This window comes from Opisthorchis viverrini (genome assembly GCF_000715545.1).
Source record: "Opisthorchis viverrini unplaced genomic scaffold opera_v5_328, whole genome shotgun sequence".
In the NCBI taxonomy this organism is placed as follows: Eukaryota; Metazoa; Platyhelminthes; class Trematoda; order Opisthorchiida; family Opisthorchiidae; genus Opisthorchis; species Opisthorchis viverrini.
This window is the reverse complement of record NW_008751981.1, coordinates 209,495-224,384: the sequence shown is the minus strand read 5'-3', so window position 1 is coordinate 224,384 and position 14,890 is coordinate 209,495. Positions and strand designations below refer to the sequence as shown.

General features: G+C 46.6%; 1 protein-coding gene across 1 annotated transcript in view; it reads right to left on the bottom strand.

Moving 5' to 3' along the window:
• The window catches only part of T265_09992 (hypothetical protein), a gene marked incomplete at both ends in the record, with an annotated part of 15,693 nt that extends 6,234 nt beyond the window's left edge, over positions 1-9,459 (bottom strand). The window contains 2 exons of the mRNA XM_009176229.1: positions 5,055-5,218; positions 9,118-9,459. Of these exons, the coding sequence (XP_009174493.1) occupies positions 5,055-5,218; positions 9,118-9,436 (483 nt within the window). The remainder of the gene's footprint in view (positions 1-5,054; positions 5,219-9,117) is intronic.
• Positions 9,460-14,890: the final 5,431 nt, after the last annotated feature.

Genomic DNA, 14,890 nt, shown 5'->3' with positions numbered 1-14,890 from the left:
ACGATTAGGGTCCTCAACCAAAGCCTTTGGCTCAAAAGCCTAACCGCAAGGCAGCGGTGTTTGGCGGGAAATGCAAATGAATTACCATTTCTACGGAACAAGTCGCCACATGTTCCAATCCCCAACCTGGAAGGCCAGGAGACTGTGTTCGTCAGACCTCCAACCATTGACCAACCTGGTGTGAGAGATTCTGAGTGTCGCGAAAAACTCTTCAGTATAGCTCAATGGATCGCTGAGGTGCGCAAACCGTCACACCACGGTAACGTCCAGTCTCTTCGTGACGGTCTCTTTGTGGCGAGGTACGTGGAATGGTTTTTGGAAGAAATAACTGACACGTGACTGATGAACTGATTACACTCCAAAGGTTGCGTTGGCTTAGTTGCATACTCCGCATGCCATTTGACTGACTTGCTGGAAGTGCCCTTTTCGCACAGCCACTGGAAGGGTGAGAACGAGCTAGGAAGGTCAAACAATGACTTAGCAACAAAGTATGAAGGCCATTACCAGCAACCTCAGAAGCGGCGGTCATTGGCGTCTCTCTGGATGGGGACACTGAGGTGGGACACATTAGTGGTTAGGGACATTATTAAACGTGGTCCAGTTGCGCCCTAAATGGAGTTCATGCATCCTAACAGTTGCCACCAACAAATGAACAGCTCCTTACGCGATCTCCACAAAGAAATATCCACTGACATCGCTGTATCTACGCATCAAATATCAGTTATATCAATTATATATATATATATATCAGTTATATCAGCCACCCCACTTCCCCAAATTATCGACAAACGACAGCTACAACCACTCCATGGCAAATGCGCGGTTTTTACGGCTGATGATGATGACGCACAATGTCGAAGAACAGCGAAGTGATAACTGAGCCATTGACGCAGTCGGAGTCAGCTGCGTACCTCAGAAGGCACAACAATCTTTAATCAAAGCTCGGAATCGGTGGCTGATAGCTCATAGTAACTGGTCCTAATGAATTCATGGTTGGCTTATTGTTGGTGGCCTCCAATAAACTAGATGTGGGCTCGTACTGATCAGGAACAGACTATATTAAGCACACAAGTGAAATCGCTCTGTTATCCGTACGCTGAGCATCGACCCAAAATCCATGTAACTGTACTTTTTTCGACCTAGCTTTCATTTCACCCAAAAGGGTTACTATATCGGCTCCACTTGCGACAGATTCCCGTAAAGCCCATCCTTGTCAGACTCAGAACTGCAGCCCGTCAGACAAACACCATTAACAGCACCGATCTGCATTGATCTTAATCAGGATAAACCATACAGATGACCGTAAAGCTCACAGACGACTATCTAATTGGATCCAAAGGACCTTCTTCAGGCTTGAGATAAGTGCGATCCCCACACCGTAGATACCACGAGCTATTGTGCCAGGATTATCAAACATTCGAAGAGTGAAATGTGACATCTGAGCTTATCCGAAGCGGCTGGAGATACGCCACCGAAGTGGGATGTTGCATTTCGTGTTTCGGAGACACAACATACATCTGCGGACAGAGAAAGCGAGGCCTTAGCAAGATATGCCTGGTGTCCAATTTAACAGATTACAAAAACTGAAGGCTGTAACGTCTATCACGACCCTGAAGATGGCTGATGAGTTATTTTAGTTTACTTGGCTTGGCGATGCTGAAACAATGATTAGGGAAATAGCTAGGTTGACCGCAACGCACTATTTGAAGGGTGGGAAAGGATGTGGGTGAGGGCCAATAAACGGGCCGAGGAAGGGGGTCTGTTTGAGGTACTCCACGATGAGCCTTTACTCAACAGTGACCCACAATGTAGGGGACCCTACAATTGACATCCGCACCGTCGGACAGGCTAGTTGAGGAACGACTCTACCAGGAGCCGCTGACTCAATAGTTGGACACGCTCGGCTGCATGGATTTGACTAACCCGATGGCACAGAAAGTAAGGCATTATTGTCTCAATCTAAATTTAGCTGCGTACAGCATGTACATTTTGAGCAAAACAAGACCGTGGCTTGACCGTATTGGATATTGTGTCGGCAGTCACGGTCAACCATTGGACGATCGGAGTGTGCGGTTTTTAGGGCCGACCTTTTCTAACCCGTCCTTCCTCGGGGGAATGCAGCATCGCTGCTTCCATAAATATGGACATGCTGGTCGCCTGGGGGAAACACCTTACTGCCTTCACACTCCTGTCGCAGAGGACAGTACGACTTTACCTCCAGGCCGCCTCGTAGCAAGATTACTCGTATTGCGGGGTCTCGCTGCTCCCCTTTGGCCTTCCTGGCATGGTTGAACCTTGTGGAACGAAGTTCCAGCCAGTGTAGCCCGCGGGATCATTGCAGCACTGAAGCCCGACCACCACGTCAAGGTGGCAGCTTTAGGTCGGGTGATACACGAGCGCGACTGGTCCATTTCTGCTAGCGTCACTAACCATTGGTGAGATGAGTCCCGGGGTCCCCATCCAGGAAGGCGGCAATTGCCGACCCGACTAAGTTTACTGGTTAGTGTTTTCTTACTCCGTAGCCAGGTCGTACACTGTCCACCTCTCGGTCGCTTCTACTTAGAACAGGGCTGGGCGAAAAGAACTCCGGGAGGCGAACGGTCTTCCGGCACGGGGGGCACATGTCCAAACCAGCGCAAACTATGGGGCGCAATTCATTTATCACAGGAGAGTTCATTTTTCCCAGGACTATTTAGCGCACCTTGGCATCACTAATCCGGAGGTCAAAAACTGACATCTTCCGTGTGTCCTCTGCGCGTACAGGCCACGTCTCTTTTCCATAAAGCAGTATGGATCGTACTGCCGCATTGTAAACTCTGCCCTTGACAGACGAACTGATGTCACGTCGGCGCCATAGGTGTCAGAGGTTGGCGAAAGGTGTCATGGCCTTTCCGATTCGAAAGATCATCTCAACTCCAGCTAGTCCACAGAAATTATATAGCTGCCCAAGTAAATGAATTTATCTGCCACATCGATTGGCTCGCCTGCAAGCATGAGATTTGGGTTTAATCCCCCCCCGGTCTTTTAGCAGTACTTTGCAGTTTGCAGATGTAAAACGCATGCCAAGCCGTGCGGCAGGGCTATTTAGCTTACGCCAACCAATCTACCAATCCTCCAAATATCATTGCGTACTGACGCATCAATTGTATCAACTACCTTCAATTCGTAGCTATCTAAGCCCACCTACCGAATCATCTATGAACGAAGCTTTGGAAGCTATAATTACTGTGTAACAAGTATGCAGTTTTCACAACCGAAGATGATGATGGTAATCCAGCAAAATAACCCTCAATAACCTCAACAGCCCAACTTGTATGAAAATAGCCTTTGAAGACACCGCAAGTCCGTCAGGCCAAAACACTTTTCTATTGGTGACATCCTAACCAACCCCAACTTGGTCAAGTTTTAACCAGGGAAAGATCGCTCAGTGGTTAGAGCGCGCATTCACTGACCGGAAGATCCGTGGTTCGAACCCGACCTCTGAAAATCGACTTCCCCTGTCTAGGCTTAGACAACCTGGCACTATCCCAGTCCTCGTGCTTCCTTCAGGTGACATGGTAGCTAGGCACTAAAATTGTTACAGCTGAACGATCTATATGCCAATGAAGAATCGAAAAAATGAAGTCGAAACAACAAAAATCACCTCTGACGGGCCTCGGGTTTAGGAAATATAAGATCATCATCATCAATGACAGCAACATCAGTGTTGGCACTGATGCTTCACTGCCGTACAACCATAAAGTTCGTTTAGTTATATATATATAAAAGCCCTAAAGTGAAGAGAAGAGAAAAAGAGTGAGTGAGGGAGGGGACCTAGTGCTGGCCTATGTCAAGCATACTGAGGTGCCTACACCTCCAACCGCTCAATCAGACAATCTGGAAAGAAACTGACAGTACGAACGCCACTAACATCGATTAGCCGCCATTTCTTGCAACGTCTCCAGCCAAACACAGACGTGGTCACGGGGACCCCATCCTGGAAGTCGCAAAACACCAACAACACCCAAACTCTTCGTGATCCCTTTCACGCCTTTTTGCCAAGTCATTTGCTGTCCACCTCGCGGTTTGCGCCATCCCGAAGGAGGCACGGAGAACAACACTCGTCTTGGTAGACGGTGTTTTGGCATGCGTAGCACATGACCGAGCCATCGTAGTCGATGATGCTGGATGTTTTCCCGGATTGAGGTGCCTGCAGCACAACCAAATACCCGTTTTCTAATCGCCTCGTTGCTGATACGCTGACGCCATCCACAACCAGCCACGCTTCTGAGGCATCGGTGGTCGAAAACCTGAAGACGCCTCACATCATCTACCCGAAGAGGCCATGTCTCGCACCCATACAACAACACAGCCCTTACTGTAGCCTGGTACACACGACCCTTAAGATCCAGTGAGATGCCTTTTTGACGCCACAAGTGACGCAAATTAGCAAACGTGATTCGAGCCTTTGAGATTCTTGCACTGACTTCATCAGACACACTTCCGTCAGAGCTAATACAACTACCGAGGTATGTAAAGTTTTCCACAATCTCCAGTGGTTCTCCTTGAACTGTAAGGGATATGTTCGCAGATGGCACGTTCTGAAGCAGGACTTTGCACCTTGAAGGTGCAAGGCGCATGCCAAAAGATGGTATGATGGTGATCAGTCGATTCAACAGGGTTTGTGCTTCGCTTTGATCTTCAAAGGTGAGGCCGATGTCATTTGCGTACTCCAGATCGACAAGGCTCTCGCCAGCAACAATTTGAACATCGATGTTTTGAAAACCTTCCACTGTTCGCCTCATTATTTCATCGATGACGAAGTTGAACAAGAATGCGGAGAGTGGGCATCCTTGTCTGACACCACTTTTTGTAGATAATCAGTTCTGAAGAGCTCAAGCAGTTTCTGCAATCGTTAGGTACCTGTAACTGCCAAACCCGGGCTCGACGAAAGACAAATTAAGGGTACGCTCTGATTCAACCTACATCTCCACCTTAGTATTTGGTATTCAACTTGCTGCATTTTATTGATAAAAGTGCTAAAATATGGCACCAAAATATTGTGTTCAACTTACCAGATGACGCATACCATTAAGGTAGTGGTATACAAGAGGATAACAAAGGACGAATTTGCAGCTGGTTATGATGGTCGATCCAAGTTGGAGATTCCGCACATACTCCAGCATTTGATCATACTGACCCGTGAAGAAGAAGGCTCCACATCCGACAGCCGCCCAGACTAGAGGAAAGGAAGAAAGGTTGTTGAGTAAGGTCCCCCAGGAACCATGATCTGTGCGAAACACCAGTGATCATTGAAGTTATTACCCTTAAGAGCTATCCCTAGTGAATTCTGATCCACTGGTTGGAACATTGGGAGTTGGGCACTTCTAAGACAATCCCGAAGGCTATTGTCCACGTACGAGTTCGGGATAGCTAAGCGGCTAACTCACGGAATGACTGAACGGAACGCCCGTGGTTCGAACCAAACATTTGCATCTCGATTGCTCCTGTGGTTGGGAAATCTGGCAGTATCTCAGCCTTCGTGCTTTCTTCGGGTGGGGTGGTAGCTATGCGCCGAAAAAATGTTACAACTGAACAACCATTACCGTTATTTTTTATCACACGAACTACGACACTTACGTCAAGCTTCAACAAAAATCGTGAATTTTAAAATCATTGAGTGCAAACTACCGGGGAGCAACAGACTTACAGGGTTATGGATAGGAATGTCAGCCCGCAACACCAATAGTAGTTAGAACCACAGTAACGGAAAGGTTCTTTAAAAGAGACTTAGCGTCAGGTGTTGACTCCGTCCGTCACACTACCGTCAGAGTTAACGCAGCTTCCCAAGTATGAATACGGTGCCTCGAACGTCAGCGGGCGCATGAAAGTATACGAGGAGCTTCCCAAAAGCCTTCTTGCAAGCAGTGGCACTCGACAAAGATGTCCACTCTCTGCATTTTTGTTTAATCTCGTAGTTGATGAGATAACGGGGCGAACACAGGAACGTCTCCAAAACCCCGGTGTTCTTACCTCTCTTCGGCCTGGAATATGCAGGTGACGTTGTTTTCAATCCTACGAGCAGAAAGTGCTTACATGAAAGGCTAACCAAGGTTATCCGATTCTTTGGCATGTACTTCACGTCCGCAAAATACAATCTTGCTGCCGGACACGTCCCTAAGATTTCAAGGAGGGACAATCGATATGGCGGCTAACTAGTGGCGTCAATGTCGTTAATTTCTATCAAGAATGTCTGACTCAGTGTTCGAGTGTACGCTGTGTTTGCTGTAGGTTCCCTGGGTTCGCGCCTCACTACCTCCTTCGTTCCACTGCAAACCTCTGGATGAAATAAATTTACACGACTGTACGGCAGTGGAACACCAGCACCTCCATATTCCTGGCCGAAGAGAAACAATAACATCGGGGTTTTGGAGACATCCAGGTGTTCGCCCCATTATCTCATTAATAACGAAATTAAACGAAATGTAGAGAGTGAACATCTTTCTCGAATACCACTCCTTATAAGAGGACTTTCGAAGAGCTCCTCGTATACTTTCACGTGCCCACAATCTTGTGAATACAAACAGCGCATGATACCCACGATCTCCTCGGACGTAATCTGTTGCGCGTGTTGAAAAGAACCAACTGGTCGACAAAACCGAACGCACTTTTGAAATGAAGGAACGCCACGATCGTAGGGTCCTACATGTATATGTGGTCCACATATCCCCTTCCCGATCGAAGTCCTGCTTGCTCTTCTCGGATCCCGTCTTAACGCACCTTCATAAGAAGATGCACACAACAGCGATACAATGTATGGTTACAAGTGGGAGCGAGATGGCCCAAGTGGTTTGGGGCAGAAATTTACTGACCGGAAGGTTCGTGGTTCGAACCCAACCTCTGCCTCTCGACTTCCCCTGTCTAGGCTTGGGCAACCTGGCAGCATCCTAGCCCTTGTGCAACCTTTGGGTGGTATGGCAGTTAGGCTGCACGGGCCTCTATCGTTTGAACTATCTGGTCGCACCATCTCTCTCTGTCCACACACAGGCTACGTTTGAGCTTTTGTCTAATTGTACTTCACACCAGAAGGGATAGAACACCTAGCATCAAGAAGTGACGGTGACATCTGGTGGCAACCATGTGCGCGCTGGGAAGCACCACAAGCAGAGTATCGCCGTCGCATATAGCTGTGGTTATAGTAGTAGTTGACCAGGTGGCTGTTGGTCTGTTCGCTGAGCTTGGCAACTGATTTGCACATTTTTATCAACGCAGAAAGACCGACAACACAGTCGGCTGTTTACAGGTATCCAGTCGAGTAATCAAACATCATGTCGAGAACTTAAGACTACACAAACACCTGTGCGAGCTGCTTCAGTCACTCAAAGTTCGTAGTAGTAGCGTCTAGTTAGAGCAAGTACTGTAAGCTCAACAATTGCGCTTGGATCCACATTCGAAATTCAGAGATGGAAAAGACGCCAACCGACAAAGTACCTACAGTACACATAGGCGCAGCTTTCCTTGGCCGACCTGTCTAAGTTCTCACGTTAACGGCCGCAATGAAAACAGAAAGGGGACTGAATGGCGAATGCGGAGCGGCAGATTTGGGTGGCGGCGTGCAGTGGGTCATTCCCATAGATACATGAAGGAGATGCCTACAGCTGGGGTCTACATTAGTGACTGAAAATCAAGACGGGATGGGAGTTGGAATGACAATTAATAAAGACGAAGGGTGTCAGTATTTACATATTTTTGCTCATCCGCCCTTTTATATGCGGAGAATAAGGCGACTCGGCTGATGTAACCACGCGATGGCCGATGTGGCATGAAGCTACTTTTATCCGTCAAGTTTCGCAGGTGTGAACACACATTTACCATACATTACTCATACGGTTCCGTTGGCCCATCACGTGTATTTGACACTAAGGTGTATTTCCTGTTACCAAACGCTTTGACAATAACGCGACAATCCTTGCCCATGGATAATCGGAAGCGAAGCTACCCCGTACGAGGATCATTAACTATGATCTCCCAACCAGTTTTTCCACGATGGACCTGGTATACATGGACAGCGGTTTGGATCACTTCAATATGTGCGCGACGGACAGTACACGATGGAGCGGGAAAGGGGTGCGCTGAGTCTTGGTAGTAAGGGGACACAATGGTCGTCGACATCGTCCACCCGTAACGACCTTTCAGTTTCAAGGTGCCAAGCTTTCAGGAAGGAGAAAGAGGGCAGAAATACTGCCAGGTTTCCCAGGGAGCGGTCAAGATGCCAAGTTTGGGTTCGAACAATGATTCGTAAGCTACCGAGCTATCTCCAGTGCAAAAGCGCCACTAGTCGCACGTCATCACCATATCGGCGAACAGCGATAATCCAATTTCGCGGACAGCAAACGCTCGTGGGGCTAACATCATCGTCAAGCTCTCCCTGATATCCCTATCGGTCTCTCTCGGCCAAATTTGCAGGAACCAGACCGAATTACGCAGTTCCTACAGCCGAATCAACTCGCCAAATGGACAAGAAACTGATTTGCTATCAAAAGTCACTTCGGCATTGCCAATCCAATATTCGCATAATTCGATGGCACCAACCGTCAAACGCGAGTGAGCTACGTTTGTCTTCAACAAATTGACCAGGGTTAATAAGGAAGAAACAGCGCTCTGCCGGCTGCTACGGCGTAGAACCTGACTTCCATCGGCAGGTTTTGCATTGACCCTTTGACGCCAAACTTGAGGGAAATCTAAACGGCTTTAGTGATTGTAGCACCGCTAGCAATGCCGACATCTGAAGTAGCACAACCGCGTGGGTAGTAATTCTGCCTATCTCAAGTTCAGGTTGGAAAGCATGACTTTGTACTTCACTGGAACAGCTGCTGATCCCTGAAAGGTCCTCGATAATTTAATTAAAGTAAAGCGCATCTGATAATTTTGTGAAAGGAACTCGCCATACGATATACGTTTGTAGTCACTTATGCCTACTGGCTATAGACATTCAGACTTATCGATTAAAATACTCGAGCACCCCAAAGTTAGGATTACTCTAGAAATCAGCGCGGACCTGCGACGCGATAACCCTGATCAAACCTCCATTTTAGAATTCAGTTAACATAATAATAATTCAGTTGGATTGAAACCTACCTAGAGCCATAGCGATACCCGTGGCACGGTGAAGGAACGAAAAACGCATCACAGCAGGGGGTGAGTAAATCTGAAGGTGAGGAGACCAAGGACGCTTTTTCGTAATGTTCCTTTCCCAAAAGGACTGCATTTCCCGTTCCGCCTGGTCACGAACCTGCTGGCTGGTGCTCCCCTTGTTAACCTTGATAATCCCTCGAAGAGATCCATTCAGTCGTAGTAAACCTTTCTGGCCAGTAGTTGTCCCGGTGTGTAAGCGTTTACACAATAACGGAGTCACTCGTTTACAAGAAAACCCCAACAAGACAGAGGAAAGGGACATCGCGCCGAAAGACTTAGCACACTGAAAGCACTGCCATCAAGTTCCAGGTCAAGATGGTTAATCGTGGACTCAGATACCTGGTAACGTGAAAACCACAAGGAAAGTCCACTTGTACTCTTCGACGCTTTTAAAACATTTTACCAAGCCTTGGGTGGTCATAAGCATTTCTGGAAACAATGTGTGGCAGCTAGCGCGGTACGTTCGAAGTTCGTTTAATTTTTCGCAAGTGCAAATTTGTGAAAGACCTCTTTATCTGTTTACGGAGTTAACACGTATCTTTTAGTTGATTTTTTTAACTCTAATATAACCGGTGCCTTAAAAGCCTCTATCAGATTGTACTTCTTTTCTGCGGTGCACCCACTTTCAATCATGAGCCAGAAAATGACAAGCGGCTCTCGTTTACAGCTATCGGTGGACCAAAATCGATGTGGGCGAAATGGATGTTCATCAAATGTGCGTTTGCAGAACAACCAGATAAGTTAATCATCTCAATTTCCTAACCTGTTTGTCTGCGTCAGCTGCCTCCACCTTTTGGATGCTGTGCATTCCACAACTCACAGGCCAGACGTCAAAAATTAAACTAAATCTTCACATCTGAGTGAAATGAACCAATGTGAATGTAATACTTCAACCGGGGTACTTGACTGAAACATCCTTCCAAAGCTCTGGAAGGCATAAACGCAGAGAACAAAGTGGACTGGACGAAATCGATAATGGACATTCATTCCCGGACGAATACCTATTGCCGTTCATTCCGGGTCCTTTGGCTGCGAAAGGGGTTGCTTAGCTGTCTGATGCGGGAATCAAGACCACCACAGCATCTCTGGTTGGGTGTCACCTAAGACAGCAGGCTGATTATCTGGGGTTCAGCCTCCAGAAATATCACGCCAACAAATCCTGCACAGTCGCTCCTTAAGGGATTCGTCACAAAGATTGAAAATGAGACCCTTTTCGCATGGCGCTTACGCGGAAATGGAAGCAAGTGAACATCTGGGCTTCGAGTTACCTTCCCCCTTACAAATGATCTTGGATTGAGCTGCCAGAGTTCAAAAGACCTACTCAAAGTCCAAGCGTATATCCGAAGATCACCGTCACGAAAAGCGCAGCAGTGAAATCAACACCCGAACCACCAGTTCTAAGATGGATTGCGTCAGCTGTGCGGAGGCAAGCAACGATGTCTCCTGATGAGTCAACCTCAAGCTTTGATCTTGACGTCTATGGTTGCTGTGACTACTCCACAACCACGGAATATGCTAAAGTACCAGCCTCTAGATCCACTCCCTCAGAAATACCTGTCCAATTGTGGAGCCTCGTCAATCATGACGCCGATGGCTGAAGCCACGAACCCGGAAACCCCTAGTATAACGGGTTGGCCAAGTGATTGTGGACGACCTGGGAGTCCATGTAAGCACCAGGGGAAAGTGACTGCGGTAAAATAAGCTGCGTAAACCCTGTCTCACTGAAAGGCTGCTGACTAGATTCGAGTTGTAGTCCAACGCAAAAACGAGCCTCGAACAAGTATGTTCTTAAGTGATGCTCTCCAATCAACAAGCGACCCAGTGGGACCTCCTAGAGACACCTGACCAGCCAAACCGCAGCAAAAAAAATCAGAAAGCAAACGCAAGAATGATCACCGCGAATTCTTGAACGATCACAAATTCAGTCACCCAAAATGGGGTTTTGAATTATTAAAAAGTACCAGCGTTCAAAGTTTTTAGCATTCAAAATTTAAGAGGAGAAAAGCTACGGCCTCAAAGACGAAGGGCCGGCACAAATCTGACGCTCAGAGGAAAAGCTCCCACGCAAATGAAGAGAAACTCTCGGAAGCACCAAGACAGGAATCAGTGAAGTGAGTAGCGGGAGCTTCTTCAGTACCTTGGGCTAAAATCCGGTATACAGATTGTAAAACGCATGACGTAATCATTTGCTCCCCTATTCTTCAGACTAATTCATCACTCTTCCTGTGGATGTTCAAGTTTCAAGACTGAAATATTCTATTTTATACAAAGTCGGTTCTATATAAACCACTTTTCTATAGTCAATTTGTTCAGATAAATTTCTGGGCTTGTTGTTGAAAATTTGCCCCACTTTGAACTGAACAACTTTTTCCCCGTTTGATTTGTCCGATAACACACTGCCCTTTCTGTGCCATCCCGTGTTCTTAACTGCTGAAGAATCAGTCTAGCCGCGAGCTTCCCTTCAATAATCCTCGCGATTTACTGTTAATTTCTTATAGAACCACAGTATAACTATCTATACTGTCTGCTCATGTCTACTTCAATGTCCAATTGCGACTGCTGAACAAACGCAGGTGAAATTCGTAGAATTTGGTTTTGCCGCAATTATTACTGACCGTCCGTCGTTGAGTTATACTACACGTTACCTGTCAGATAAGACACCTAGATCATGCATTTAGGCTAATTACCCAATTCCTTGCTTTTGGGCCACGGCCTTAGCATGGGATCTTACACAGATATTAGTGCTGCTAACCTCTACGGTGGCACACCTCTGCTATCTCGCGTTGCACGCGGTAGAGATGGTGTTAAATCGTTTGTCCCCAAACTGCTTCGGGTTTGCGATAGTTAATAGTCAGTCTGCCGTCAACAACCGTTCACAATCGCACTTGCAGAAACCTACGTGACACCACACGTCTCCGCGCAGTGATCTGTATACATGGCTACTCAATTTGTGAGCCAACCCAGAACGCGGAGGTTAAGTGTGGCTTCTATTTTACTCACATACCTTAATTACATAACCTATCCTGAAACACTAATGCACCGGTTTGTGATGCATTGCGGATTCGGATCCCACCTCATGGAACCGATTCTCCTCACATCGGGGTGGTCTATTGTAACTCCTCCCCCCTATCAAACCCCGTCCTTGTCCGAGCTAGCTGTTTACTGCGACTATCTCATAAACTCGATATGCGTTGTAATCCCTCGTTGAACTTTTATCCTTCGACATATTGAACCAATTTTGTCGACCATTTTTACGCGCGCTTTTTGACCATTTGGGTGTAACGCAGTTGAAACTCGACTGTATCTGAATGCACATCTATCACATGAGCTTATGTGTCTCTCCCCCTCTCTCTCCCTGTTGCAGGGACCATGGTCGAACCACCACGTGCCTGTGCGCATGTGTGCTGTGTATACTGTGTGGATTCATTAATACCAGTCCATATATCTGCACATTTCAGAACCGACGTGTGCCGTCGTATCGAACGTCGAATGCCGCTGACTTCCTGACATCCCACGCTACATGGGTTATCGCGTATCAGGCGGGGGCGTGTGCCGCTTACCGGGTTATCCCGTATCAGGCGGGGGCGTGTGCCGCTTACCAAGATCGGTTCGCCACCTTCCCCGGGCTTTCGTTGGGCTAGGTTTACTGCCTGAAATAATTAAGACAGAAACCCCAATAACTTGAGGTTTGTACCCATTTTATTACATATTATATATATTTATATAGTACCGCATTTCATTGATAGATCTGAAATACCCACAATTTATTGTTTGTGATTTTGCGCGGCACTCAAGTGAGCTTCCTCAAATTCGCCGACGTATTCTACATCTGCCTTTGAAATCCAGGGAAACAGAAAGATGACTAGTTCCCCACACAAACCCTTGAGCGATTTTTCTTCGACTATCACTTCTTGCATCCTTGATGGTGGATCATTTTACCGCTCCTTAAGCCTCCCGGATGTAGCGTCAGCACATCGGGTCTAGCGAGCATTTTGCATTGATGCTCACCAAAGTCGTTCAACAGAAGGCCTGGGCTCAAAAAATCATTGCCCACGCCAGATACCGCATATGCCACCCAACATCCTAACTGGATTCAACTATCAGCAACCATCAGCAGGTTTAGAACGTCACATTCCTAATAGGAATGATGACGCTGTGTCGATGATTTACCTCGTGACGTTGTATTATCCACAGGCTAGTTATGCATATCTGGGAAGGGGATCATCCACAGAGATAGTCTTCGCATCGCCACTGCACATTTCGTGCTGTCATCTAGCAATGTTGTGATCACTGGAAGCTGAGCTCCATGGGAAAATGTGTTGTGACGTGGTTCGTTGAACAAAATCATCTCATTTGTCCAATCTTAGGAGTGTAAAACAAACAACATCAGTGACTGAATTCCAAGGGTGAAACTAGCATTAGGTATATTGTGGATGTTATTTTATTCTTGATGAAAATGGAAGAACGCCAAAATATGCTAAAGTGCGATTTCGTGTTTTGTCTCTCGTAGGCCTTAACAAAATAGGAATTGGTGATGGTCGATGACCTTGAAACTTTGCTCACTTAAACAAACAACCATAAGCTGCATGTCACAGAAACGTAAAAATGGGTAAGACTAACTACCGTTAAAGGTCGCAATTTTAAAAACCATATATTTTCGATTTTAGCGCGCAGCACTTCAGCGGTGGCTTTCGGTTTAACTTCGAATTGGTTGGCCGGATTACACTAGCTCTGCTGCTTCAGCAGTCACCTTGTTCTGGTTTCTCATTTCTCAAAATTTGCTGTTTTCTTGCCGTGTATCAGGCAAGATGCCTGTTGTATTGCTCTCCCTAATTTTTTGCCCACTATTTTCTAATAATGGCGTCTACATTAATGCCGGTTTTCAGTATTCGCACAATGGAACTGGATTCCCAAAGGCTACGACGCGACCCTGATGGAAAAAAGGGACAAGAGGTCGAGTTTTAAGTACGAGTTCAAACTTTCGAACACCGTCTGGGCATCGCAGGGTCTCAGCGTTGTTAGGGATGCATTACACCAAACTTTCCCGCTACCCGTTTGATTGTCTCATTGGACACGGAAATTCGATGGGCTGTGAAAATATGAAGGTAGATTAGGATGGTTTTTGGTTTGAGCACATACGCCACAAAATGCAACCATTTGGAGCAAATTGGTTTATTCAGCTCGTAAAGCTTTTGCAGCTAAAAGCAATGTGTGGCCGATGGGTCCCAACAGTACCCAATACTTATGATGCTTTCGCTCTTCCATGCAGTCCCCTGTACTCACAAACCCCGTCGGTCATATTTCTACAGTACGACCACGCCTGACGGTATGCCACCCACTAGTTGGGAATAAACATTAGAATTATTGTTATTTTTATTATTATTATCATTATTATTATGTTACCTGAGTATACACTGAAGGTGGAGGAAACTTGCCGCCCTGAGTTAAATCTTCCTCCTCAAAATCACAGCGCGTTAGATGTCAAAAATTCTGGTTGTCCCAGCGGCTCATATATCCCGAAAGCTTAGACGTGGTTTTGGAAATGGAAGTGGGTGACAATGTGTTGACATGAATGATGAGTTAGAGGAGGTCAAAACGCTATGACAGACATGGAGAAGTGACTCAGAACAGCTCGAAATAACGAGCTGCTTTCAGCGTGTCAGGCGTGCCTGAGATGTAGAAGCCTTTTAGATATAGCCGGATGCTAAAGATCACA